The 25,149-nt window shown below is 49.2% G+C and overlaps 3 protein-coding genes across 3 annotated transcripts; 1 reads left to right on the forward strand and 2 right to left on the reverse strand.

Annotated features, from left to right (window-relative positions):
- The first annotated feature begins 4,215 nt into the window (after window positions 1-4,215).
- LOC147215008 (carbonic anhydrase 4-like) lies at window positions 4,216-7,546 on the forward strand. The gene is made up of 9 exons (XM_086140903.1): window positions 4,216-4,302; window positions 4,616-4,688; window positions 5,155-5,181; window positions 5,285-5,455; window positions 5,537-5,685; window positions 5,773-5,868; window positions 5,940-6,015; window positions 6,343-6,506; window positions 6,599-7,546. The coding sequence occupies exons 2-9, from the start codon at window positions 4,616-4,618 to the stop codon at window positions 6,785-6,787; spliced, it is 945 nt and encodes a 314-aa protein (XP_085997029.1). The 5' UTR covers window positions 4,216-4,302; the 3' UTR covers window positions 6,788-7,546.
- Window positions 7,547-9,933: 2,387 nt separating this feature from the next.
- On the reverse strand, window positions 9,934-14,976 carry mmp25b (matrix metallopeptidase 25b). The gene is made up of 11 exons (XM_086140904.1): window positions 14,881-14,976; window positions 14,676-14,767; window positions 13,927-14,059; window positions 13,693-13,837; window positions 13,333-13,625; window positions 13,070-13,249; window positions 12,085-12,169; window positions 11,914-11,996; window positions 11,693-11,845; window positions 10,623-10,916; window positions 9,934-10,551 (listed from the first exon to the last, which is right to left on the reverse strand). Exons 2-11 carry the CDS (start codon window positions 14,757-14,759, stop codon window positions 10,295-10,297), a joined length of 1,707 nt encoding a protein of 568 aa, XP_085997030.1. The 5' UTR covers window positions 14,760-14,767; window positions 14,881-14,976; the 3' UTR covers window positions 9,934-10,294.
- Window positions 14,977-18,338: 3,362 nt separating this feature from the next.
- On the reverse strand, window positions 18,339-24,904 carry pax10 (paired box 10). The gene is made up of 8 exons (XM_086140905.1): window positions 24,701-24,904; window positions 23,875-24,103; window positions 23,582-23,776; window positions 22,137-22,219; window positions 21,890-22,046; window positions 21,591-21,664; window positions 19,814-19,946; window positions 18,339-19,706 (listed from the first exon to the last, which is right to left on the reverse strand). The coding sequence occupies exons 2-8, from the start codon at window positions 23,978-23,980 to the stop codon at window positions 19,606-19,608; spliced, it is 849 nt and encodes a 282-aa protein (XP_085997031.1). The 5' UTR covers window positions 23,981-24,103; window positions 24,701-24,904; the 3' UTR covers window positions 18,339-19,605.
- Between the last annotated feature and the right edge of the window lie 245 nt (window positions 24,905-25,149).

The following is a 25,149-nucleotide window of genomic DNA, read 5'->3' on the forward strand; positions in this document are numbered from 1 at the left end:
TGTGTGCTTATCCATCGGGGGAGGTGGGACTCGGGTGGTTTCTTTTATTTCCCGAGCGTCGGGTGAAACCTCGCTATCAGGAATCAATCCGACGTGAATAACAAAGCAAACGGGCGGCCATTTTGGCTCTTTTGCAGCGTTTGACTCCGCCCATGTTTCCTCGCGGTGACCCCAATTCTGACGGCTCAGCGCTCTATGAGCTTCTTTGAAATAGAAGAGACTCGCAACTGAAATGAGGGAATTTTTTCTCGCTTTCCTTTCTCTGAAATATTTGCCTTTGGCAGGCGTCTGAAGGTATGCAGCTCGTAACTTCATGCCGGAAGCTTGAATGACCAGGACTTTCTAGCTGTTCAACGCTGTCGCTGGGAAAATGGCCTTCGCTTCAAACAGTCGGGTGGAGCGAGCGGTCACACCCAACGGCGGAATGACGGCGCCTTGTAAATCAATCCAATTCCCACAATGCCGGCCTGCCTCGTTCACGAATTTAAATAGTTGCAGGGATCCAGCGTATTTATTTACATGTGTTCAATCTGGAAGCGCGTTTTCGTGTTCAATGAAATTCTTCCTTTGCCGTTGACATCCAAGAAGGTGTGATGAATAAATAATAAATATACCGTCGTGACAGAGCGGGGATCTGTAAACTCATGTGTCTACACAGTATTTGACACAGAATTAGAGAATGTAAACAATGTTGGTAGGTTTCGAGCTAAAGTTGGGCGCAACTTTGACGGTTTGCAGGTGCCGACACTGGAAACGAACAGTTTGGCGACATCATCCGGGCTGACTGGAACAGTTGAACGCACGCCGGCTGCGTCGGATGCAAAGCACAGAAATGCCGAATTTACCTTTCAGGGTAATTGAAAGGTAAAAACTGTCCCGTCACTGGGGAAGGCGCGCCGGCGTGACAGCATCGTCGCTCCGCCCGGTTTCACCTGCAACCCGATGATTCCACCGGAGGATCACCCGATACCGCTGACCCATTTCTGCCGCCTCCGGTCTGGAGCGCCGTTTGTTCTGGAACCCCGCAAAGAATTGACGAGCAGCCATCGGCCCGATAGCAGAGACTGGCCAAATCTATATTCAGCTAAATCTATATTCAATGCTAAATCTATATTCAGGGATATATCTATTTTCAGCTAAAACTATGTTCAGTACTGAATCAATTTTCAGCTAAATCTTTGTGCAATGCGAAATCTGTATTCAGCTAAATCTATGTTCACTGATAAATCTATATTCAGCTAAATCTATGTTCACTACTAAATCTATGTTAATGTAAATCTAGGTTCAATGCTAAATCTATATTCAGCTAAATCTATATTCAGTGCTATACCTTTTTTCAGCTAAATCTATGTTCAATGGTAATCTATATTTAGCTTAATCTATATTCAAAGCTAAATCTATACTGAGCTAAATCTATGTTCAATGGTAATCTATATTCAGCTAATTCGATATTCATTGCTAAATCTATTTTCAGCTAAATCTATGTTCAATGCTAAATCTGTTTTCAGCTAAATCCATGTTCAATGCTAAATCTGTATTTAATGCTAAATCTATATACAGCTAAATGTATATTCAATGCTAAATCTATGTTTTCAGCTAAATCTATGTTCAATGGTAATCTATATTCAGCTAATTCGATATTCATTGCTAAATCTATTTTCAGCTAAATCTATGTTCAATGCTAAATCTGTTTTCAGCTAAATCCATGTTCAATGCTAAATCTATATTTAATGCTAAATCTATATACAGCTAAATGTATATTCAATGCTAAATCTATGTTTTCAGCTAAATCTATGTTCAATGGTAATCTATATTCAGCTAATTCGATATTCATTGCTAAATCTATTTTCAGCTAAATCTATGTTCAATGCTAAATCTGTTTTCAGCTAAATCCATGTTCAATGCTAAATCTATATTTAATGCTAAATCTATATACAGTTAAATGTATATTCAATGCTAAATCTATTTTCAGCTGAACCTATGTTCAATTGTAATCTATATTCAATGCTAAATCTATATTCAGCCAATTCTATTTTCAATGCTAAATCAATGTTCAGCTAAAACTGTGTTCAATGCTAAATCTATATTCAATGCTAAATCTATGTTCAGCTAAATGTATATTAAGTGCTAAACCTTTTTTCAACTAAATCCATGTTCAATGCTAAATCTATATTTAATGCTAAATCTATGTCCAGCTAAATCTATTTCTAATGCTAAATCAGTAAGATATCTATTTTCAGCTAATTCTATATTCAATACTAAATCTATTTTCAGCTAAGTCTATGTTCAATGCTAAATTTATATTCAGCTAAATCTATATTTAGCTAAATGTATATTCAACATGATTATAAAATCATCATCTATTTCCTTAACGGTTAGTACCTGAACTGAAAACAAGGCATAAATGAAATAATACAGAATATTGATCATATCGCTGAAATGCGGGAGAAAATGTTTTGATCTCGGGCTTAAGTTTTGCTGACTCATGCCGTAACCCAGAGCGACACACAGAAAGACTGCAGGCATTTTAAAGAAGGCTGAAGTCAACGTGACACGTGTCTGACTGACGAGCTCCAAGACAATCATCATCCATCTGGCCCGATATCTAGAAATATGTAGATGCAATGTAAGATAATCATACTTCGAGCAACTTTCTGCGTTTTGTGCTTGAAGGTACCCGAGTTGCATAACCTCCACCTCCATCCCGATGGTGATCATGAGTGACAGATTCATTCTGCCGGAATGCCAGGGGTGGAGATAACATCTGATCTGGGCTTCAGCCGGCAGAGGGACCATCGTGACCTTTGACGGCAGAAGTTAGGCTTCGTGTTCAGCGACGGCGAAGATCGTCTTATCAACGGAAAGGCGCGTGGAGAGAATCCTGTGGAACGACCATCGGTATCTGAGAGGACGCCGCACATCTGCGGGCACGTGCTGCGTGATCCTGCGCAGCTCTATGAGCTGGTTACCACCTCCTCACAGCCAGAAGGTCCAACAGGAGGACCTCTCTGTGTGGAGGCTCCATGTTCCCCCCCATGTCGGCGTGGGGTTCCTCAGGATATGATTGGTCCATCCAGGTTGACCCCACCTGTTGCCCAATCACAGTGGGATAGAACCCCCTCCAGCCCCCCCAACCCCGAGTGGAGAATGAGAGGATGAATGAATGAATGAATGAATGAATGAATGAATGAATGAATGAATGGTTATGTTTATGGTCCAAAAAGTGTCCAAAACCCCAAAGGAGCGCAAGACTGGACCCTGCATGATCCTGGAGCATTTACAGACTGAGCACCCCTCAGGACACTCCACAGGACAACCCTGCAGGACACCTTCCAGGACACCATTGCAGGACACCCCCCAGGACCCTTCACAGGACAGCCCTAAGGACACTCCACAAGACACCCCTCTGGACACCCCTCAGGACATCCCCTTAGGACACCCCTCAGGACACCCCACAGGACACCCAACAGGATACCCCTGCAGGACACCCTTCAGGACACTACACAGGACACTCCACAGGACACACCACAGGACATCCCTGTAGGACAGCCCTCAGGACACTCCACAGGATACCCCTCCTGGACACCCCTCAGGACAACCCTCAGGACAACCCTCAGGACAATCCTTAGGACACTCCACAGGACACCCCACAGGATACCCCTGCAGGACACCCTTCAGGACACCCCACAGGACACCCCACAGGATACCCCTGCACGACACTCTTCAGGACACCCCACAGGACATCCCACAGGGCACCCCTGTAGGACACCCCTAAGGACAGCCCTCAGGACACCCCACAGGACACCCCACAGGATACCCCTGCAGGACACCCTTCAGGACACACCACAGGACATCCCCTTAGGACACCGCTCAGAACACTCCACAGGACACCCCTCAGGACACTCCTCAGGACATCCCTGCAGGACACCCTTCAGGACACCCCTTAGGACACCCCTCGGGACACTCCACAGGACACCCCACAGCTCTGCAGGATCTCTGCAAGGACTTGGAGCTCCTCCACGTACTAGGTGGACCTCCACCGGGATTATTCATCTCTTCCCCAGCTGCTCTTCCATGTCACCTGAGTAGCAGGTTTGCCGCAAACGCAGATCTGGGACAAACCATTCATGCACTTTCCCCTTTTTTTCTCTCTCTGTCCCTCCTTTGGCGGTGGAGGGCGGGGCGGGCGGAAGTTCTCCGTGGACAGGTGGAGGTTGGAGGGAGGAGGGTGGAAGTTCAACTCCCTCAAAAGGGCCGAGTCCGGGCTGCACGCATCATCCGGCGGGAGGAGAGGCTGCAAAGGTGAGACCCGCCGCTTCTCTCTGGGAAATAACTGGACTGTTCATTCCAGTTCCTACTTATTTTTTTCTTTTTTTTTTGCGGTGAAAAAAAAGTTTTTTTTCGAGGATTTGTATGCGTGTGTGTGTGTGTGTGTGTGTGTGTGTGTGTGTGTGGTCGGAGTTAGACGTAGTAGCGGTCAATCAATCGCCAAACAACGCATTATTTTCATCCTCCGAGGATTCGTTTGCTTTCGATCCAGGAAAATGAACGAATCTTAATAATAACGGCATTTTAATCATATTTTCATAAAATATTTAATATTTTCTCACTCCAGATGAAGTGGCTTGTGTCTGCACTTGCTGTGTGCGCCCTGTTCACCGGCGTCCGTTCTGCCGCCGACGACATTGGTGAGACAAACACACACACACACACACACACACACACACACACTTTTCTCCATGACTAAAGGTTTATCCTCGATGTTGTTGTTGTTGTTGTTGTTATAAGTTATAACTGTTACGCTGCTGCGACAAGAGTACAGGACTGTCTTAATAAATTAGAATATTGTGATAAAGTTCTTTATCTTCTGTAATGGGATTAAAAAAAAACAAAAATGACTTTTTCGTGATATTCAAATATTTTGAGATAGGAATTTTGAGTTTTCTTAAGATTCTTAAGCCACTCAGTTGATTTGCAATGAATCCAGAATGTATGACATTTTTGTTTCTGTAATTGCATTACAGAAGATAAAGAACTTTATCACCGGATTCTAATTTTCTGAGACAGTCCTTTATTTCCCCTGTGGGGATGAATAAAGTAGATCTTATCTTTGGTTGATATTTGTCTCAAACCGTGTCCTCCCTCCTCCCGCAGAATGGTGCTACTACGACGAAAGCTGCAGTGAGTAACTTGACCGTCAATCGGCACGTCGTCCGAAATAAAAATCCGGATGCCGTTTTTACATTATTTGCGCTGCGATTGAGATCCGCCTCGGTCTCCTCAGACGACGCAACCTGGGCCGAAATCGCTGAGGAATTCTGCGCCGGCAGCCGTCAGTCGCCCATCAACATCGAATCGTCCGAGGTCACCGGCAACGCCTCGCTGACGGATTTCACCTTCGAGAACTACGACAACGACTCCGTCCTGAAGGAAATCACCAACACCGGCAAGACAGGTTGGAGATTCGCTCGTCTCATCGGGCGTCGCTGGGTTTCCCGCCCGTCTCCGCCCTTATACCTTTGTCTCCGTCTTCCAGTCAAAGTGAACTTTCGGTCCGGCGTGAAGGTCTCCGGTGGCGGGTTGCCCGACACCTACGACAGCCTGCAGTTCCACCTGCACTGGGGCAACGGCACCTCCATGCCCGGCTCCGAGCACACCGTGGACGGCCATCGCTTCCCCATGGAGGTGGAACCCTCTCCTTTCTATTTTTAATATCTTCTCTTTAGTGTACAAATATGGGCGCTTATTTCTTTTTTTTTTCTTCTCCTGCAGTTTCACATCGTGAACATGAAGTCCATCTACGAGGGGAACTTCTCCCGGGCGAGTGAAGACCCGGAGGGCCTGGCGGCTCTTGGTTTTCTGATCGAGGTGAGCTCCCGCGCCGGCCGACGGAAAGATCCGGCGCGAGTGAAACATCTGAAAGCATCTGTGAACCGCAGGAGAGGACCGACGTGGACGGGAAGCCCGACAGCTGGAAAGCGCTGACGTCCTACCTTGACAACATCACCACAAACGGTAGGCTACTTTTCTTGACGTCAGTCCACGTCTTCTCAACTCGGTCGTGCTTTTAAAACCATTTACGTTCTTTTTCTGCAACCTTGACGTCTTGTTGCAATTTTTTTTTTTTTTTTTTCAGCAAAGCAGGAATTTCATTGTACGCGTGACGATAAAGGCTTTGAATCTTGAATCTAACGGTGACGGTTCGTCGTCCCCGCTGACAATTAGCACGTTAGCATCTCGCTCACATCCTTCCGTCGCCTCTCCGGAATCACCGACTTGAGATCCTCGGGTTTTTCGTGACGCCGTTTTGCCGGCGGTGGCTCATTTTCCTCTCGTCCGCAGGAACGCTCATGAACATGACGGCCAAGATTTCCCTGGATGACCTCCTGGTGGGGGTGGACCGCAGCAGATACTACAGATACATGGGTTCCCTCACCACTCCCACCTGCAACGAAATTGTGATCTGGACGGTGTTCAAGGACACCGTCAAAGTCAGCAGGGATCTGGTGAGTTGTTTTTTTTTTTTTGGGGGGGGGGGGCAGAGTTTCCCGTTCCCTATGTTGTCGCGGCGCTCACTTTCCCTGTGTTCGATTCGTAGATCGACAAGTTCAGCCACAGCGTAAGAATCTTTGGGGACGATTCACCTTTCATGATAAACGTGTATCGAAACCTCCAGCCCAAACAAGCTGTCATGACTCAAGCTAAGAGCAGCGCAAGCAAGCCCTTCTCCAAAATGGGCTACTCGCTGGGGCTGTTGGCCCTGGGCCTCGCCCTCTGGAGGAGCTAAGTGTCACTCCGGCTTCCACTTTTTGCTTTCTGATAAACCTGTTTTCGACCCCCCGGCTAATTCCGAAGTCCAGACTCGCACCTCCTCGCCAGATGTGACGCCTAGCTTGACGCTTCACGAGGAACGCTCTTGAGCGACGTGGACTTTGTTGAACTAATTTGAAGAACACTGATTTTAAATTTTGTATGTTATCTACTTCTCTCAGGGGATGATTTTTTTGAAAATGAATTGTCTGTAATCGAGTGTTAAATGATTTGCAATCCTCGCCTTTTTAAGGTTCATCGTCTAGAATAAGATGCGTCACTTTAGCTCTTTTGACAAGTCGGATGTGTCAAGTAGCTTTCAGGTTTCCTGAATACTCCCGCCCAAATGAAGGAAGATTTTATTTTTTTACGACGTGTATTGTTGAACTTGCCGTTTTGATCTCCTTGGCGGCGGCGGCGGCGGCGGCGGAAGGGTTTCCCAGCGGTCCGTCTTCACCGCCTCCTTTGACCAACTGCACTGCTGTTTCCTCGTCAGCCGGCGTTATTTCGCGTAAATGGCAGCACTGAGTGGAAATCCCTTGAAACTTTGGCAACAATGGCCAAAAGTGCAGGACACTAAACTGAGCCTTTTAAGCCGGTTATTTAAAGGATGACCGTAAATATTAATTATAGAGGTCACAATCCCTTCCAAGTGTTTGTTCGCCACTCAGCTGGTTGATGTTTAATGTCCCGTCGCGCCCCTCAGGACCTGAATAAATATTTCTGTGCAAACGTCCTTGTGTGTTTTGACCGTGCATGAAAGAAATGTCCTTAAGAGTGCAAGGGTTGGTTCCAGAAGCCCTCGGGCCGGAATGGCGGTCGGCGCCGCCCATCTGCGGCGGCAGCAGGACGCCAGATACACTCAGCAGTGGACCTTCGCTACCTCAAGTTTTGGCTTTCGTAACATCGCAGATTTTTTTTGGGGGGGAAATCGGTTCTCTTTAGCACTTATTTGCAGTATTGGGATATTTTTCATTGTGAAATAGCCCTATTCTAGCCTAAGACGAACAAAAACAGTAAGAAATAGAATTAAACTAAAATGAATTTTATAAAATACTTTGTATTCTTGGAGGACGCGGCTCCTCCGACATGACTCCCGACGACATCGATGGTTTAATAGGCCGACATTCGGATCCGTCGAGGGACGAGGATTTCGCCGAGGTGATGAAGTTTGCTGGCGGTTTCCAGCGCCGGCAGCTTGCAGATGTGACAATACTTCAGAAGATCGGCATCATGATACAATGCGGTCGGTCCACTTTTGTAACTTGATGGACGAGAACGTGGCAGTTTCTAAAAGCATTTTCAACCAGAAAAACAGCAGAGGCAGCGACTGCCTATAATGATGTTTCTGAAGAAACAAAAAAAAACCAGTAAAACAAACACCTGTGCAGGGAGCTTCATTGAGGGTTAATATATCTGTAAATATCACAATGATCACACCTCTACTTCGTGGAAATTCACTTTTCACTGGGGTTCCACTGGTATTGGTTCACCAATCCAAGTAATGGGAATCAGGTGTTGCGATCACCTCCACGGCCTCAGGTGTGTCACATCAAGCGCCTCGGCATGTTTTTGACAAATATTTGTGGCAGAACGGGTGGCTCTCAGGAGCTGGAGGTGAATTCCAGCGTGGAGCTGTGATAGGATGCAGCTGTGGGACAAAACCAGTCACTTCTAAATATTCCACAGTCCACTGTCAGCTGGATTAGAAGAACATGGAAGCATCTCAGCCACCAAGTGTTAGGCCACGTAAACTGACGGGGTCAGCGGATGCCGAGGCGCATCGTGCCAAGAGGTGGCCGACTTTCTGCAGAGTCCGTGGCTACAGACCTCCAAGCTTCACGTGGCCTTCAGATGAGCTGAAGAACAGCGAGCAGAGAGCTTCAGAGAATGCAAAGCGTGGGATGCAGAGGCGTAAAGCACGCCGACACCGGACTCACTTCTCTGAAGTGAACGATCACGCTTCTCCATCTGGCAATCCGATGGACGAGTTTGGGTCTGGAGGTCTCCAGGAGAACGCTGCCTGTCTGACCACATTGTTCCATGCGTGAAGTTGTCTGGAGGGGGATCATGGTGCGGGTTTGTTTTTGGGACCTTCTTTCCAGTGAAAGGAACTCTGAAAGCTTCAGCAAAGCAACACATGTTGGACAATTCCATGCTCCCAACAGTTCGGACCCTTCCTTCTCCAACACGACTGTGCACCAGAGCACGAAGCAAGGACCACGAAGACATGGAGGACCAAGTCCTGACCTCAACCCTGTAGAACACCTTCAGGATGATTGAGAGCGGAGACCAAGAGCCAGGTCTTCTTGGCCAACATCACAAACGTGCTTCTGAAAGAATGCTAAAACTTTCCGTAAACGTCCTGGTGAAGCTTGTGGACAGCCTTCCTAGAAGAGCTGAAGCTGTTCTCGCTGCAAAAGGTGGACCAACGTCATATTGAACCCCAGGGTTTAGGAACAAGATTCACTGAAGTTCATAAGCGAGTGCAGGCAGGTGGAAATACTTTGTCCATATAGTGCAGGTCACATGCTGACGGAAGTTAGATGAATCAACCCTGATGTTGAGCTAAAGAGTGTGGAGTTTCAGGTAGATCTTTGCTCGGGGGGGCTGGTCGCTGTGTGCTTGAGGCTCTTTAAGTAAGTAAGCCAACATAGCGGCAATGCAAACGTTACACCTAAAGTTTACATTTTATCTTAAAATCTAGATCGAGCAACTGATCTCCCGGCCCTCCCCGGGCCGAATGACTGAGCGAAATCCAAAAACGTGGAGAAAATGCTACCGTCGGTTTTGATTTCGGGACCGGTTTAATCAGCGGTGACTGTGAATGAAGGAACAAGGAAACTGTGTTTAGCGCGTTCTTCAGGGGAGGCCCTGAGAACATGATGGTCATGTTGAGTTTCCATCCATTCTTCCTATGTAATCTGTGTGAAAGCGAATACCCTGAGCAGGTAGAAGTGAGGGGGACATTCTATAGCAGGGTGGAGACAAACCTATGTTTTTTTTTGTTGTTGTTCTTCTGCAAAGAAGACGAGAAGTGTGCATTGAAAAGCGACGTCACGCGGTTTGAACGGACGGCTGCTTCTGACCGGGTCAGGAAACAAACTCAAACACACCATTCGGGTATCTGAGTTTTATTCTAAAGCGGTTCCAGGGAGATTCTTCTTATTTGAGTGAAAATAGCCAAATTAGAAGAAAATGCGCTGATAATCCAGTTAAGACGGTGAAAATCCGCTTTGGATTCTCAAAAGTAGATTGGATTTAATTCTTATAAATACACAGACCAGCGCAGATTTCAACAGAATAGATAAGTTCCCTTATTCATAACAAAATGCAAATATGGGGAAGGAGTAGAAAAGGAGCTCGGATGATTGGATTCTCCTCCACGACCCTCTGGAAGGCTCGTCGTGATCTGAGCTTCAGGACGTCTGGAAACCCTCTGCTGCCCCCTGGTGGCGCAGAAACCAGCGGCTCCCGGAAACCTCTACGGTCTGATCGCGGCGCTGACGAGCAGCAGCGCCGCGAGGACGAGCGGCGCGCCGCCTCGCGGGAGCCGAGACGACGCCCGGAGGTCACAGCGGCAGTCGTCGGGGAAACCGGGCCTGCGCGGGGCGGAGGTGGCGGCGGAAGCCGGGCAGTGCAGCCAGTCCACGCCGATGGATTTGGGGGCGATGACGTCTTGGTCCAGTCGCCCGTTCTTCAGCACCCAGTAGAAGTCATCCTTGAAGAAGTAGGCGTCACCTGAGGAGCAGCGGCCAGGAGGTCACTCTCAGCTTCTCGCCAGGTGCGCCAGGTCTACCGAACCGCCTTACCTTCTCCCCAGGTTATGACGTCGTCCATGTCCGGCGGGATGCCGGTCCAGAGCTTGTTGTCCCGCGGGTAGTTCACCTCCGGCCGCCTGGGGCCGTGCGCACTCGTGCGGCTTTCGTCGAACCTCCAAAACAGGCCGCCGCTGAACAGGTAGGTCTGGCCGTTGTGAGCCCAGACGAAAGCCGCGTCCACTTTGGCCACCGGCGCCCCGGACGGCGTCCTCATCCCCCACTCGGACAGCGGCCGCGGGTAACCGCTCATCGCCGCCGTGTCCTTGAACACCCAGTACTGAGATCCTGCAGAAGGAAACGCACGGATATCTAAGACAGGGGTCGGCAACCCGTAACACCCAAAGAGCCTTTTGGACCCGGTTTCCTCGGAGCCACGATTACTTTTTGACGTCTAAAATAAAGGTACCACTGTGTATATATTGCTTTTTTCTTCCTTTACATTTTGTATAAACAAGTGTGTTGCTTCTGAAATTCACAAAGTATAACAGAGAAAATTAAATTCTATTTATGGAATGAACCCATTTTGAGCTTTGGGCTTTCGAGCGTTTAGCGGAGCCTTGACCTTAATTTTAAAAATAAATCGGGAAAAAATCACTGTCGGTAAACAAAAAATAAATATTTGCAAAATATCTTCATAAATATTTATTTTAATGGGACTTCTGCTCCTGAACTTCTGCGCACAGCATCTGCAAATCGGGACTTTACCGGCTTCCGCCAGTGTGACGTTATTTTGAGCGGCGAAAAATAATAAATATAATTTTATTTAATATTTCAAGATCACAATAATCTTCCAACTTAGAACTAAAAGTTAAAAAAAAGGAATTAACACAAATGAAAAATACTCCAATTAAATATTCATAATTTATTTTCCCAGCCACTCGGAGCCGCGGTGTAAAGATGGAAGAGCCGCGGGTTGCCGACCCCTGATCTAAAAGAATCCACTCAGCGGGTGGATGATGTTCACGGCGACGCGCTTGTAGGTACGATGTTCTTGTCCGCTCCACTTCCAACCATCTACGCTCTTCCCGACCCCCGATGGACGAAGGGTGGTTTTTCCTCACCGATGAAGAAGACGATATGGTTGTCGCCCTTCCTCTCGTACACGGCGTCGATCTTGCGGATGTCCGCAGGGAGGCCCGTCCAGAAGTTCTCGATCTCGGCCGGGTGGAAGGATATCAGCGACCCGTCGCTCTTGGTTCTCCAGAACTTGGAACCTGAAAGAAAAGTCGGGGTTCGACGTCACCGGCGGATGTTCCGTCTTCGCTCGTCGCGTTCGCCTCACCTCGGAAGAAGAACACCTCCCCTCGGATGTTGGCCACGGCGTCAAATCCTCCCTGGCAGCGTTCCCTGCCCGCGGGGTCGGCGCTGCGGCGGCGGGGAAACGATTACTCGAGTGTTTGTCGACATCAGCTTTGACAGAAATTGAAGTTGGATGTTCTTTTTCTGTACTCACGGCTGGGTGGGTCGGGGCGGAGGCGGGCTGGGAAGGCGCGGGGGGGCCGGCGCACCGTCGCCGGGTGACCGGCCGTCTTTCACACCTGCGGCGAGTCAAAGAACGGAGATTCTTTATCTACTCCGCTTTTACCAAACACAGGGAACAGTAGAATCGTGACCGTGTGAGGTTCATTGGACGGATTGAATAATCAACGGGGCTCCACCAGGCACGTCCAACGGTCGGGGCGCGGGCCAAACGAGGCCCGTTTTTCAAATTCACACACAGCCTGCAGCTTTTGCCATAAAATCAACAATATGCGTCCGCCAGCAATGTTACCGCACAGCACGGTGCAATGCAAGGAGTCGTATGATCATCATTGTTTTGGAGCCGATTGGGCGAGAGAGAGTTCACCTGGACTGGTCGCTAGTCAATTATAAGGCCACAAACTTCTGTTTGTTAGTGTTATTTTTCTGTTCACATGTTTTGAATTTAGAGGATCATTCTAAGCATTTAATAGGGGATAATATGTAATGTTTCAAATGATACGTTTGATTGTTTTCCAGACAGACTTTTTCCTTGTTTTATGTGGTATTCAGATATAGAAGAGGAACTTTAGATGTGCGTTAAGACATGAAAATTTGCCATTTGCAACAGAAAAACGTCATGAAATGGTTCATTTATATTTAATGTTAATGGCTGCATGTTTGGCCCTCTTTGCAAAAACTTTGTTGACTCCTGGTCTACTAAAACGTTAGCCGTCCAAGTGTCCGCTCGGGCCGACTAAAGAAAGATCCCAGTGAATGTAGTTTTCAACAAAGCGTGGACCGATAAGTATTTATCGTCCGAACTCAGAGGGCCGGAGCCGATCCCAGCCGTGATTGGACGAGAGATGTATGAAATTAAAACAGACTTGTTTTATTTCCCAGATTTTCTTTCCTTCCAAAGGGGTTTGTTTGTCTCCGTTTCCGTCACGCTATCGATGTATCCGGAGGCCGACACGCACCGTACAGCTGCTGGATGGCCTGCCGGTCGTCCGTCACCAGCCGGTAGCTGCTGACGTCTCCAACGGGACCTTCGTAGTAGGGCTTCATGATGGAGGGGTCGGAGGAGGAGTGGGACAGGCCCAGCGCGTGGCCGAACTCGTGCACGGCGACGGTAAACAAGTCCGTGCCGCGACCGTCACCTGAGGACGACATTGTGAAACGCTTCAGGCTCTCCATCCATCTGACCTTTGACCTCCCCGTCCCGGAAACGGGACGCACTTACCCGGGGAACTCCAGATCTCGTCGTCGTCGAAGTGCGTGTCCCCGGCCACTTGGTCTCTCCCGGGGAAGAAGGCGTGCGCCAGCGTGCCTCCCCGCCCGTCGAAGGGGTAGCCGTCGTCGTGCATCAGGCGGTTAAAGGACACCCTGATGTCGCCGCCGCCGCCGCCGCTCCGCTCCTGCCGGAACCTCAGGGGCGCCGCCTCGCTCCAGACCTCCAAGGCACGGGCGAGGATGTTCTCCACCAGGGAGTTGGGCAGGTTGAGCGACAGCGACGGCGACGGGAAGCTGTGGATGCTACGAAGAAGGCGCTCATTTGTAGGAGCTTCAAAACGCATCGATTTGCAGGGATCGGTCAACGCACCTCCATGTGAGGTCCGTCTTGTCCCACTTGAGCCCCGACAGAGCGTATCTCCTCCTCCTCCTCCTCCTCTTCAGCATGTCTTCACTCCCGACAATATCCGGGAGAGAGCACCGCGGCGTGGACATGAGCTTCACCGTGTCGCTGTCTGAAAAACAAGCGGTTGCACGCCGCGTGTTGAAACCCGGCACGACAGGAAGTTAGCGCTTGACGTCGGACGGCGTGGCGGTCGCTCACCGAGCACTCCGGTCTCCGGGATGCCGCCGAACCTCTGCATGACGCGGATGGCTTTCTCGATGCCGTCTTTGGTCTGCAGCTGGCTGGTCCTGGGGTCGGCGGGGGGCAGGTAGCCGTACCGGCTCAGCCAGTCCTGCGCCGAGAGGAAGGGGGAAGAGGAAATGTGGTCGCGTGCAGTTTCACACCTGCGTTTCAACCAAAACCCAAAGTTCTTCTCTGGTATTCGGCTCTGCACGGCGAGTGAAACCGTCACACCTGCTGCGCCGAGGCGAGGCGGGAGGGCGGTCACACACACACACACACAAACACACACACACATCCGCCTCTCTGGAGTAAATCTGCGGGCTGAGGGCCAACAAATTTACGCCTTCTGGTTTCTACTCACAACCTTGATTTGACGGTTCACGGAACCAAGACGGTCTCTTCTGCTTGAGCTTACGGAAACACGACACCATGCATGTTATTACTGAGTTACAATGGATCTTGTTTGCAGGCCGTGGGTGGAAAAATGAAAAATATCCACCACCATAAAGAGGCGAACGGAAGTTCATTCAAAGACAACAGAACCCCACTAATTACCCAACACCATCAAAAAAGAGAAATAGATGAGGACTCTATAGCTTCCACGGGCGGTGATGGTCTCATAACTCCTAATCCACAATTTCAAACTCTCCAAGTCGTGGGGAATCAAGAAAAACAACAAAGAGTGAGGTTAGAAAACAAAGAAAAAGAAAAGAAAAGCATGTTACCAGGGCTCTGCTGTACTGCTCGGGCGCCGCCGCAGAGCTGGCCGTCAGGGTCCAGATGATCCACGGGAGGAGGGTCAGATCCATTCCTGCTGCTGGGGGGGAGAAGGGGAGAAGGACAAGCAGAGATCCGTCATCGTCAGCGGGAGGCGCCGCGTAAAGGTGCCCGCCGAGGACGCGCGGTGTCGGGGAGAGCGGCGGGGCTCACCGCGGCTGCTGCTCCGGAGCCTGCAGCTCTCCAGAGACTAGGCTGGGCTCATCGATCGAGCTGACATCCTCTTCCTCCTCCTCCTCCGCCTCTTCTTCTTCCTCCTCCTCCTCCGCCCCCCTGCACCCCCAAGTCGCGCAACTTCTCGTTCTCACCCGCGTGCACTTGCTGCCGGGATGCTGCAGGTCACTGCATCTGATGCAACCACATCCTGCCTCAAGCGCGATCTCCAGCCGCCTGACTGCTGCACAGTGTCCTCCTGAGAAGGGGCGGTTGCCCTACATGTCCCGTACATGTACCCTACATGTTGCCCTACACATACCCTATATGTCCCCTACATGTTCCCTACGTATCCCCTACATGTACCCTACATGCCCCTAAATATGCCCTACATGTCCCCCACATATCCCCAACTTGTCCCCAACTTGTCCCCTACATGTTACCCTACATATCCCCTACATGTACCCTACATATCACTTACATGTCCCTTACATGTACCCTACATATTCTCAACTTGTCCCCTACATGTACCCTACATATCACTTACATGTCCCTTACATGTACCCTACATATTCTCAACTTGTCCCCTACATGTTACCCTACATATCCCATATGTCCCTTACATGTCCCCTACATATCCCCTACATGTTCCCTACATGTACCCTACATATCACTTACATGTCCCTTACATGTACCCTACATATCCCCAACTTGTCCCCTACATGTTACCCTACATATCCCATATATCCCCTACATGTCCCCTACATGTCCCCTACATGTACCCTACATGCCCCTAAATATCCCCTACATGTCCCCTACATATCCCCTACATATCCCCTACATGTCCCCTACATATCCCCTACGTATCCCATATGTCCCCTACGTGTACCCTAATTATCCCTTACATGTCCCTTACATGTTGCCCTACATATCCCCTCTGTCACCTACATGTCTCCTAATGGCCTCTATACGTCCCCTACACGGCCCCCCCATGGCCCCTCCATGGCCCCTTAGTCATTTTCTTACATGTCCCCCTACATGTCCACTATATGTCCCTTACATGTCCACAACATGTCCCTACATGCCCCCCTACATGTCCACTATATGTCCCTTACATGTCCACAACATGTCCCTATATGTCCCCCTACATGTCCCCTATATGCCCCTTATGTGTCCACAACATGTCCCTACATGTCCCCCTACATGCTCCCTACACATCACCTACATTTTCCCTCTTTGTTGAGTCTTTGTTGAGTCTTTGTTTCCCGTGAATTATTTTATTGTGCAAATAAGACTTAAACAGTTTTCCACAATCGCTGCATCGGACTTTACGTGCTCATTGAGCCACTCATTTCCGCCCGAACACGGGTCAAACCTCGGAGGTCCGGGATCCGGCTCATTTCACGGTTGATCGCTTGCTCGGTTTTTAAAAAGCGGAAAAAGAAGCGAGATCTGCAAGGCAGCGTTCCACCAGGGCGATCAGAGGCGTTTTCGGCGACTCGATGACGCTGCATTGAGCAGGAGTGCATTGGCATCTCACATAACATCTTAGAAACCGCATTATGGTGATGCGTCCACATGTTTATCCTCCCCGGGAAGCAGCTCTGGCATTATCTTTCCAGCCCCCCCACGCCCTCCCAGCAGCTTCCTCCTCTTCCATCTTTAATTCCAGCCGAGCCCCCAGGGTCCCGGTGAGTCATGCCATTAGCACAAGCCGCTATCCCGCTAATGGTCGGCCAATTTCCGTCGTGGCAACTTTATGTTGCTGCATGTGGACAGCGAGCAGGTCCGGTTCAAGGTGCCCCCTTCGGTGGAGGGGTTCGGGTCTGGTGGGTCCTCCGGCCCCGTCGGGGTCGTCGCGGTGAATGGATGAACGTCTCCATGTGACGCGTGGATGAAAGAGTGAATGGTTGGAGAAGGAGTGATGTGTGAATGAGAGGGTGAATGATCGCATGACACTACATGATGAGTGAATGACAGAGTGAATGGATGAACGTCTCCATACGATGAATGAATGAGAGGGTGAATGATTGTATGACACTATTTAACTTCTGAATGAGTGAATGTAAGAAGGTCTCCATTCGACATGTGAATGACAGGATGAATGAGCATGTGATGAATGGATGGACGTCCCTAAATGATGCGTGAATGAGAGGGTGAATGTAAGAAGGTGTCCATTCAACATGTGAATGAGAGGATGAATGAGTCTGTGGTGAATGGATGATCGTCCCAAAATGATGTGTGAATGAGAGGGTGAATGGATGATCGTCTCCATATGATGAATGAATGAGAGGATGAATGAGTATGTGATGAATGGATGAACGTCTCTAAATGATGTATGAATGAGAGGGTGAATGGATGATCGTCTCCATATGATGAGTGAATGAGAGTGTGAATGTATGAATGTCTCCATTCTACATGTGAATGACAGGATGAATGAGCATGTGGTGAATGGATGGACGTCCCTAAAAGATGTGTGAATGAGAGAGTGAATGTAAGAAGGTGTCCATTCTACATGTGAATGAGAGGGTGAATGAGTATGTGGTGAATGGATGAATGTCTCCATATGATGTGTGAATGAAAGAGTGAATGGATGAAGGTCTCCATATGATGAATGAATGAGAGGGTGAATGGTTGTATGACACTATTGCAGTTCTGAATGAGTGAATGTAAGAAGGTCTCCATTCCACATGTGAATGAGAGGATGAATGAGTGGTGAATGGAAGAACGTCTCTAAATGATGTGTGAATGAGAGGGTGAACGGATGATCGTCTCCATATGATATGTGTGGATGAGCGGATGAACAAGTATGTTTAATGACGAGTGAATGAGAGGGTGAAAGGGTGAGTGTCTCTATGTCATGTGTGAATGGATGAACGTCTCCATTTGAAATGTGGTTGCAGCATGAATGATCATGGGATATCATATAATGAGTGAATGAGAGCGAATGGATGAACGCCTCCATACGATATGTGAATGAGAAGATGGATGGTCATGTGACACTATAGGATGAGTGGATGAGGGGGTTAAAGGTCGTAGGTCTCCTAACGTGTGATGTAGCGGTCTGGGATGAACCCCTCCTCTCGACCAATGACAGCTGCCCCCCCCCCCGCCAGTGACCCTGAGGCCACGATAAGCGGCGGAGATAATAAATGAATGAAATCTGTGTGCGGAAACGTCCGGCTTCTGACTGTGAGTCCTTCATCCCTGTGCTCGTGTGATGTCCTGGGACACAAAGAGCAGACTGTGTCCTTTAAGACCCCGTGGGGGGAAAAGCGCCCCGTCGGTAGTTTCGGTAAAATGCGTCAGGGGCGGATGTAGAAAAAGAATTATAGCTGTTGTTGTAGTGAATTCAATCGTTTGAAATATTAATGGGTTGTCACAGCTTGTAAAATCATGAGCGGGCGGTAAAATAAGACCCGCCGTGGAGAACACACGACTCCGGATTCATGGTCAGTACACACATTTTTATTTTTCTTTTAAAGGGATCCAAGGCCTTCACAAAAGGGTTGACTCTTGGTTACTATACTTTACTAACACGACACGCGACGACAACACCGAGGACTTGTGTGAACGAGTGAAAAGACAAATAAATAGGAGCCGGGAGACATTTCATATCCGTTCAAACCGAGGTGTAGCAACAAAGCAAACCCAAGTGACGAAATCTCAAACCCCGCGACGTACGCTTCTGTACAGTAACCGGCCCGTTTCCCCTTTCAATGATTGTCTAATGGCTTGTTTTTGGCGCGGCGCTCTGAATCCGCCGGGCGGCGATCTCACAGTTTTCCCCCGTCTTGGATTGTCAGTGCGTGCGGCGAGCTGCCGTCTTCCTCTTTTTGCCGTTTTGATTGTCAGCCGCTGATATGTTTGATCGTTCGCCGTCCGAGATCGGACGATGAACAGTCGACGCAACGCCACGCGGAACGGGAACGCCTTCCTGTACGCCTCCGGCAAGAAACGACCCGTAACCTCCCCCCCCCCCGCCCTGGTTTTTGTCCACGTTTCTGCGGCGACCCCCGGATTTGTGCTATGCTCCGAGTCCACGGTAATCCCGATCGTACGCAAGCCGCCTGTACAAAAATACCCGGTATAGAGGGAGGATGCTACATGGTTATTTGCTGTTTTTTTTTTTTTTTGGTTATTTTTCTCCGTTTTAGTAAAAGTGATGCCATTTGCAAGCCTAAAGTCTTCACAGTAGTTTACAGTCTCACACGGCTTATAGGGAACAAGCTTGCTGTCACATTAATCACCGAGCTGCTCATGTAACAAGGAACTGTGGTCACGCTTTGCAGTATTGGACGTCTGCTGGCATTTACTTAGTGACCCTCCACCCGCTCCCTACAGTATTATCAAATCACTAATCTAGTCATATTTGCAATTCAATTAGCTAATGGGCTAACGGGCTAACGGGCTAACGGGCTAGCGTCGGCGGCCCCTCCATCCCCGTTGCCCATCGGGACGCCGCCTCTCGGTGTAACTAGGAAAATGCCAGCGTGGGCGACGGTACTGTCAAGTGCAACCAAAGCTGCTCTTGGTTGAATTTGTAAACATTTAATGCATATCAGGGTCTGCAGCTCATCCCGACCCCTCTATCGCTCAGTCCTGCGTTTCTTTAAATCCTGGAGATTTCTCAACACCTTTTTTTTTAAATTAAAAAAAAAAACCATGCCCTTGATATTCTCTCTCTCTCTCTCTCTCTCTCTCTCGCTGGCAGTGATCATCTGCTCACTGTAATCGGGCCCAGTATTGACCGAGGTTCTGACTCATGCTCTGCTGCTCGGTTCCTGGAACCTGGACCGGGACTGACACACCAGGCGATATCAGCCCTGCCAAGGAGGAAGAGGTAAACACAGGCTGGGTTAGCGGGGCGTTTGCAGGAGGGTTTATCTTCTCACCCAGGACTTCTCTGAAAACCCACCGGAGGAGCACTCACCGGTGTTGGAGCCGGCCGACGGCGGGGTTTGCAGGTGAGGGGAAGAGTAGGCGGAAGAGTCGAAGCTGCGCGGGGCAGAAGGAGACGGAGGCAACATGCAGGAGTAGGAGGAGGCCGTCTGCGGAGGGATAGACTGAGGCAACATGGAGAGAAGACACGTCGGTTAGATCTGGTTTTCAAACCCCTGTTGGTCTCCGGGCTGAATCCGCATCCGGACAGCGTTCTCTCCAAAGGAGAGCTTACAGGAGAAATAACAAATAAATGACAGAGATATTTAGAGATGTGCAAATATTCTGAACATATTCAAGCTTCTTCAGATGTTTCTGCTGATCTTAACCGGTGCGACGCAACTCAAAACAACATCAGCCACAAAAGTCGGGTTTGGGCGTCAACACAAAAACAAGGTAGCGAAATGATTGCAGCTTAAAGGAGTGACACCAAATATGTGTCAGCGCTTGAGAAACAGCCGGAATCGCAGCAGACGCTCAACGAGGGAGGATGTGGTTGACATTGATTTGATTTCACGCAGAAACTCGCAAAACAAGCCGCCGGCCGTGGGGCCTGCATCTGCCTGCAGTACCGCAACATGGCCACAAGAGGGCGCCAAAGCGACGCGGCGTCTTCCCGTGCAGGTCTGCACGAAAGCAGAGGTCAATCTTATCTATTCTATTTATTTTATTCGGATAATCCTGCAATCCATTCAGATTTTAGAATGACTCGACTGCATTTACGGAGCTGGGTTTAAAACAACGACAGACACACTGGGTAAAACATGCAACAACAACTTGATCCATGAATTAGTTGGAATTAAATGTGAGCGTGTATTTCATGGAGAAAAATCGATTTACGATGCAAATAAAAATCTTAAATCATATTATAGTCTAAGAAGAAAGTGTACCCATTTTGCTGTCCTTTAAAGTTGTCGTCGCACTAATAGACAAGCGTGTACTTTTTATAATTTAGATCTGTCGACAAAATGAGACTTGGGTTCTCCTGGTCGATGAAGGGCTGAAGGCATCTATTTATATAATCAAATAAATATTTCAAAAAGAGAACCAACGTGAACATCCCACACTGTGTCTGCAGCAGTCAGGCTGAACAGCCACAATATGATTAGCTTCCCGGTTCGCTAAAAACTCTTACTTTCCATGTGCACAGGAGATATTTGGGGTAATGTTCCATAGGAGATTAATTCCATAGGAAAATCATTCATTCATCTATGAAAATTATTTCATAGGAACTCATTCCTGCCGGAGTCGTCAGTCTGAGAGTCAGTTGGCTGTTGGTGGAGTCATCGTCTGCAAAAAATCTCCGTATGTGCAATAGTTCCATTGTCTTCTGTGCAATAAATGTTTTACTGCACAAAAAGTCTTAATTATACACGTAATTACCGCATGTAATCATATACATGTACTTGTAAATACACGTGTATATACATTGCATATATTTTCACATACCTTTAACTTTATCTTTATTTATTTCTTGTGATCTTTACTGTTTTATTATTCTGTTTTGATTAATTTATCATACAGTTTTTTTTCATTATTTTATTATTATTATTCACTATGTTTCATTATTCACTATTTCTATTCTTTATTTTGATATAAAGTTCTATTTTGATTCTTCCCCAGTTGACGCAGGAGCCCCTTTCAACGATCAATCAAATACTCCAATTCTGATATTGACCCGAGTTTAATCAATAAACGAGTCCGTTTATTCATAGATAAACAGAAGTGTGTGTGTTCTGGGCCGGAGAAGCTGCAGATGAAGATCTCACCTGGACTCCAGATGAGAAAACTGACAGGGAGCTGTAGCTTGGCAGGGACGACTCAGCCTGACTCAACATGGACCCTGGAGACACACACACACACACACACACACACACACAAAGACATTGATTCGGCGGTTGTTCCCACCCCTTGCTGTAATATAGATGTTCTGTGATGGAAAAGCTGTCGCGCTTTGCTCGCCAACGAGGTGACGTTTCGCCATAAACGACTAATTTTCGTCCCCTGAGACGGGAAAGCGTCGCGGTCGACGTGAAAAAGGTGTGAATGAGACGGACGCAGCTTCTACCTGAGCTGCTGCCGTGCTGCTGGTGATAGACGGACGTGTTGAAGGAAGTGGTCAGCGGCGCTTGGTTCTGCGTGCAGGAAGTTACGCCGCCTGACCTCCTTTGGTTGCGCAGCTTCTCCTCCCTCCTCCACTTGGCTCTTCGGTTTGAGAACCACACCTTGAAATCAAAGCGCTCTCGTCATTCCGATACGTCGCGAGCAACCGTGTATTTTTCCGCCATTTTTCCGCGGGCCGGTCAACGCCTCACTTGTATTCTGGCCTCCGGTAGGTCGATCTTGTTCGCCAGTCTCTCTCTGGCGAAGACGTCCGGGTAATGTGTCCTTTCAAACTCTGTGGACGATACCAACTAATGTCAAGCGCACAGCGGGATCCTTAATCGTGGGCGACAGGAGCGCACGTGATGTTTGCTCCTCTCGTATTCTGGATTCATCCTTTTTTTTCAAGAGAGAATCGACGCTTTTGTTCGGCAGCCTTCCGATTTGTGTTTTCTGATATTAACACGATGAGTACAGATGTTAATTACGCGTCCGTGGCCGACGCAAACCCGGGAAGCCGAGATGTATCCTTACAACCCTGTGTGAAATATTTATCTGTTGCACTTTAAATAAATTATTTAACTTTGCGAAGCGTGCAGGAAGTTCAAATGAAAGGATTGGGTGCGAGGAGCTGCCGAAGCGCTTTATTTTTAAAATGACTCGGCGTGAACTCCTGTATTTCCCCCCTTAAAGGTAGAGAAACTGTCTGACTGTTAATCTTGATTTACATCGGTTAACTTCCATCGGACGCGGCGTTGTTTTGACTGGCTCAAAACCGGCATCCGCCTCGCCCTCTGACCTCCAACCTCCCGGGCTGAGTCATCCCAAACATCTACAGGTGAAGACGTCCGGGCTCATCCAACCCGCTGGATTATTCCAGAACCATCAGCACGGGGAAGCGAGAAGGTGGATTTTTACCCCGTATTAACGCGTTGTCGTTGTTTTCGTCTAACGTGAAATGGAAGATCGCGGCACGAAGGTGGTTGCCGTTCCTGCACCGCCGGTCCCGGCCGGCAGGGTGAGCGTCGAGCTCGCAGCCGTGCGGCGGCACAAAGAAAAACAGCGACGGCCCGGCGAATTAAGGGCGTCGCACAAATTGCTCTAATTGGCTGAGTTATAATTGGCATCTGTGTCAACACATGATTGTTATTGTGCCGTGGCGGCGCACTGAGGTCAGCGTACCTCATTAATGTCATTTGCACGAAGTGACCACAGTGATACATTTCCACTCGGCTGCACAGTGGACACGGCGTCCTTATTTAGCTCAAGGGCCTGCTGCAGCCAGATCCAGTCAAGGGTAGTTTTCTGATCCCTCTCAGTAGACGTTGGACGAGATCTTCCCGCATAATACAACGGCCATAATGATGCACGCTCAAAAACTGTGCGTTTCTTCTGCCGGGGGCGTTTTTTTTTGTTTTTTTTCCGCCACATCGGGGATATTTCCGAGACGATTCGAGGACGGGTATTATTTTCACGAAGGCCAAAGAATACTCGCGGCGCTTCGCCTCATTTTGTTTGTTTCCCGAGCTTTCCGTCCGAACACGGACGAGTAAAAACGGCGTTACAATAACAAAGGTGCTAGCTGCGGCAGGATGTGCTGCGTCACCACACGGAGGCCGGCGATTGGCCGGAAAGGTGCGCGCTCGCGTGGCCTGACCTTTCTCCAGTGCCTCGATCTGCTCCTGCGTGAAGCTGGTCCTGTTCCTCTGCAGCTTCCTCTTGAGCTGCAGCCTGAGCTGAGACTCCTCGCCCTCGTCCCGTTCCACGGGAACTCCTCCCCCTCTGCCCACTCCTCCTCCGCCGGCCTCTCCCCCGATGCTGCCCTCGGTGTCCAGCAGACAGCCTTCAGACACTGGACCGGACGGAGGCGACAAAAGAGACGTCGGTCGCGGGAAGGCCGACGATTCCACCGAACGCGAGCCGCGACTTTTCCGTTCGGCTTTCGCTCACCTGTGCTGTGTTGCGTCTGCACGCCGGTGGGGTCGTGGTACCAGTTGTTGGGCCCGCTCCAGTTGGAGCCGCTCTGTAGGTTCAGCATGGTTAACTTCTCATACATACTACAAGGGTCCAAACCAGCATGAAGGAAGACGGGGGAGTGTTGTTGCGTGCGCGTCCACCCTTGTTTACTGTCACTCTGGGCTCCTCTCTCCCTCCGCTGACCCTCCAATCTGTCCTCCTCCTGGGGGGGAGCCGGAGATCGAGCGAAGAGCAGAAGAAGGAGGGGTTCATATCGCATGAGTTCACACACGGTCGGCATTGTGGTGAATTAGCCTCATGATGACGGACAGAAATGGAGTTAGTTACACGCGCGCTGTCGTAACGCGTGCGTGTTATACATTGGTACGCTCGTATGCCACGGGGAGCTCGGGTACATTAGAACCCACTCCGAAAGCCGCGGCATTTATTATGCTACTTGCTTTTAGCTCTTTCTTTGCACGCGCGCACACGCGTGCACATACGCGCGAAGAGACGTCGCGTTTTTACGCAGCCGCCACAAAAAAAAAAAACGGGGTGTCGACCGAACGCGGCGGCCGAAAAAAACACAGCCAAACGGAAATTTCTCCAAACCCCATTTCGTCGCGAGTTCTCCATGTAGAACGGCAACCGTGTCAAAGGTCAAACTCCCCGTAATTTAAACGAAGCAAACCGCACGTCGGATTCTTCCGGAGGGTGTCCCGTCCCCCCCCCTCCGCCGACGCCGAAGGCCTCGCGTCTTTAAAAAAAAAAACGAGTCGATCCCGTGCAGGTAAAAGTAAAATATTCGACGCAAACTCACCAGGAGACGGGGGGGTGAATTGACGCGAGGGTCCCGACGGCGGCTCTTCCCCCCGTGGACCTTAATTCCCCAGGTTCCCCCCTGCGTCCCTTGTTCTCCAGCTTTGTTGACAATACCGTGTGTGGAGGAGAGAGTGGGAGAGAGATGGAGAGAGTTGGAGAGGGTGGGAGAGAGTGAAAGAGGGAAAGGGGGGGCTCTGGAGAGAAATGCGTCTGCGGGCGTTCTTGTCCTCCGAGCAATGGAGAGAAAGAGAGAAAGAGATAGAGAGATAGAGAGAGAGAGAGAGAGAGAGAGAGAGAGAGATAGGGGGGCACCGAGGGGTGACAAAGTGAGTCAACATCAGTGTCAAGTTTGAACTTAATGCCAGCGAGAGGAGGAGGGGAGGCCGAGAGAGTCGAGCATAAAGTGCAGATAATGGAGAGATAGTGGGTGATAAATAGATGATGGAA

The sequence above is a fragment of the Fistularia commersonii genome, chromosome 33 (genome assembly GCF_037954325.1).
Source record: "Fistularia commersonii isolate RoL2024-O1a breed Wild chromosome 33, RoL_Fcom_v1.0, whole genome shotgun sequence".
NCBI classification, from domain to species: domain Eukaryota; kingdom Metazoa; phylum Chordata; class Actinopteri; order Syngnathiformes; family Fistulariidae; genus Fistularia; species Fistularia commersonii.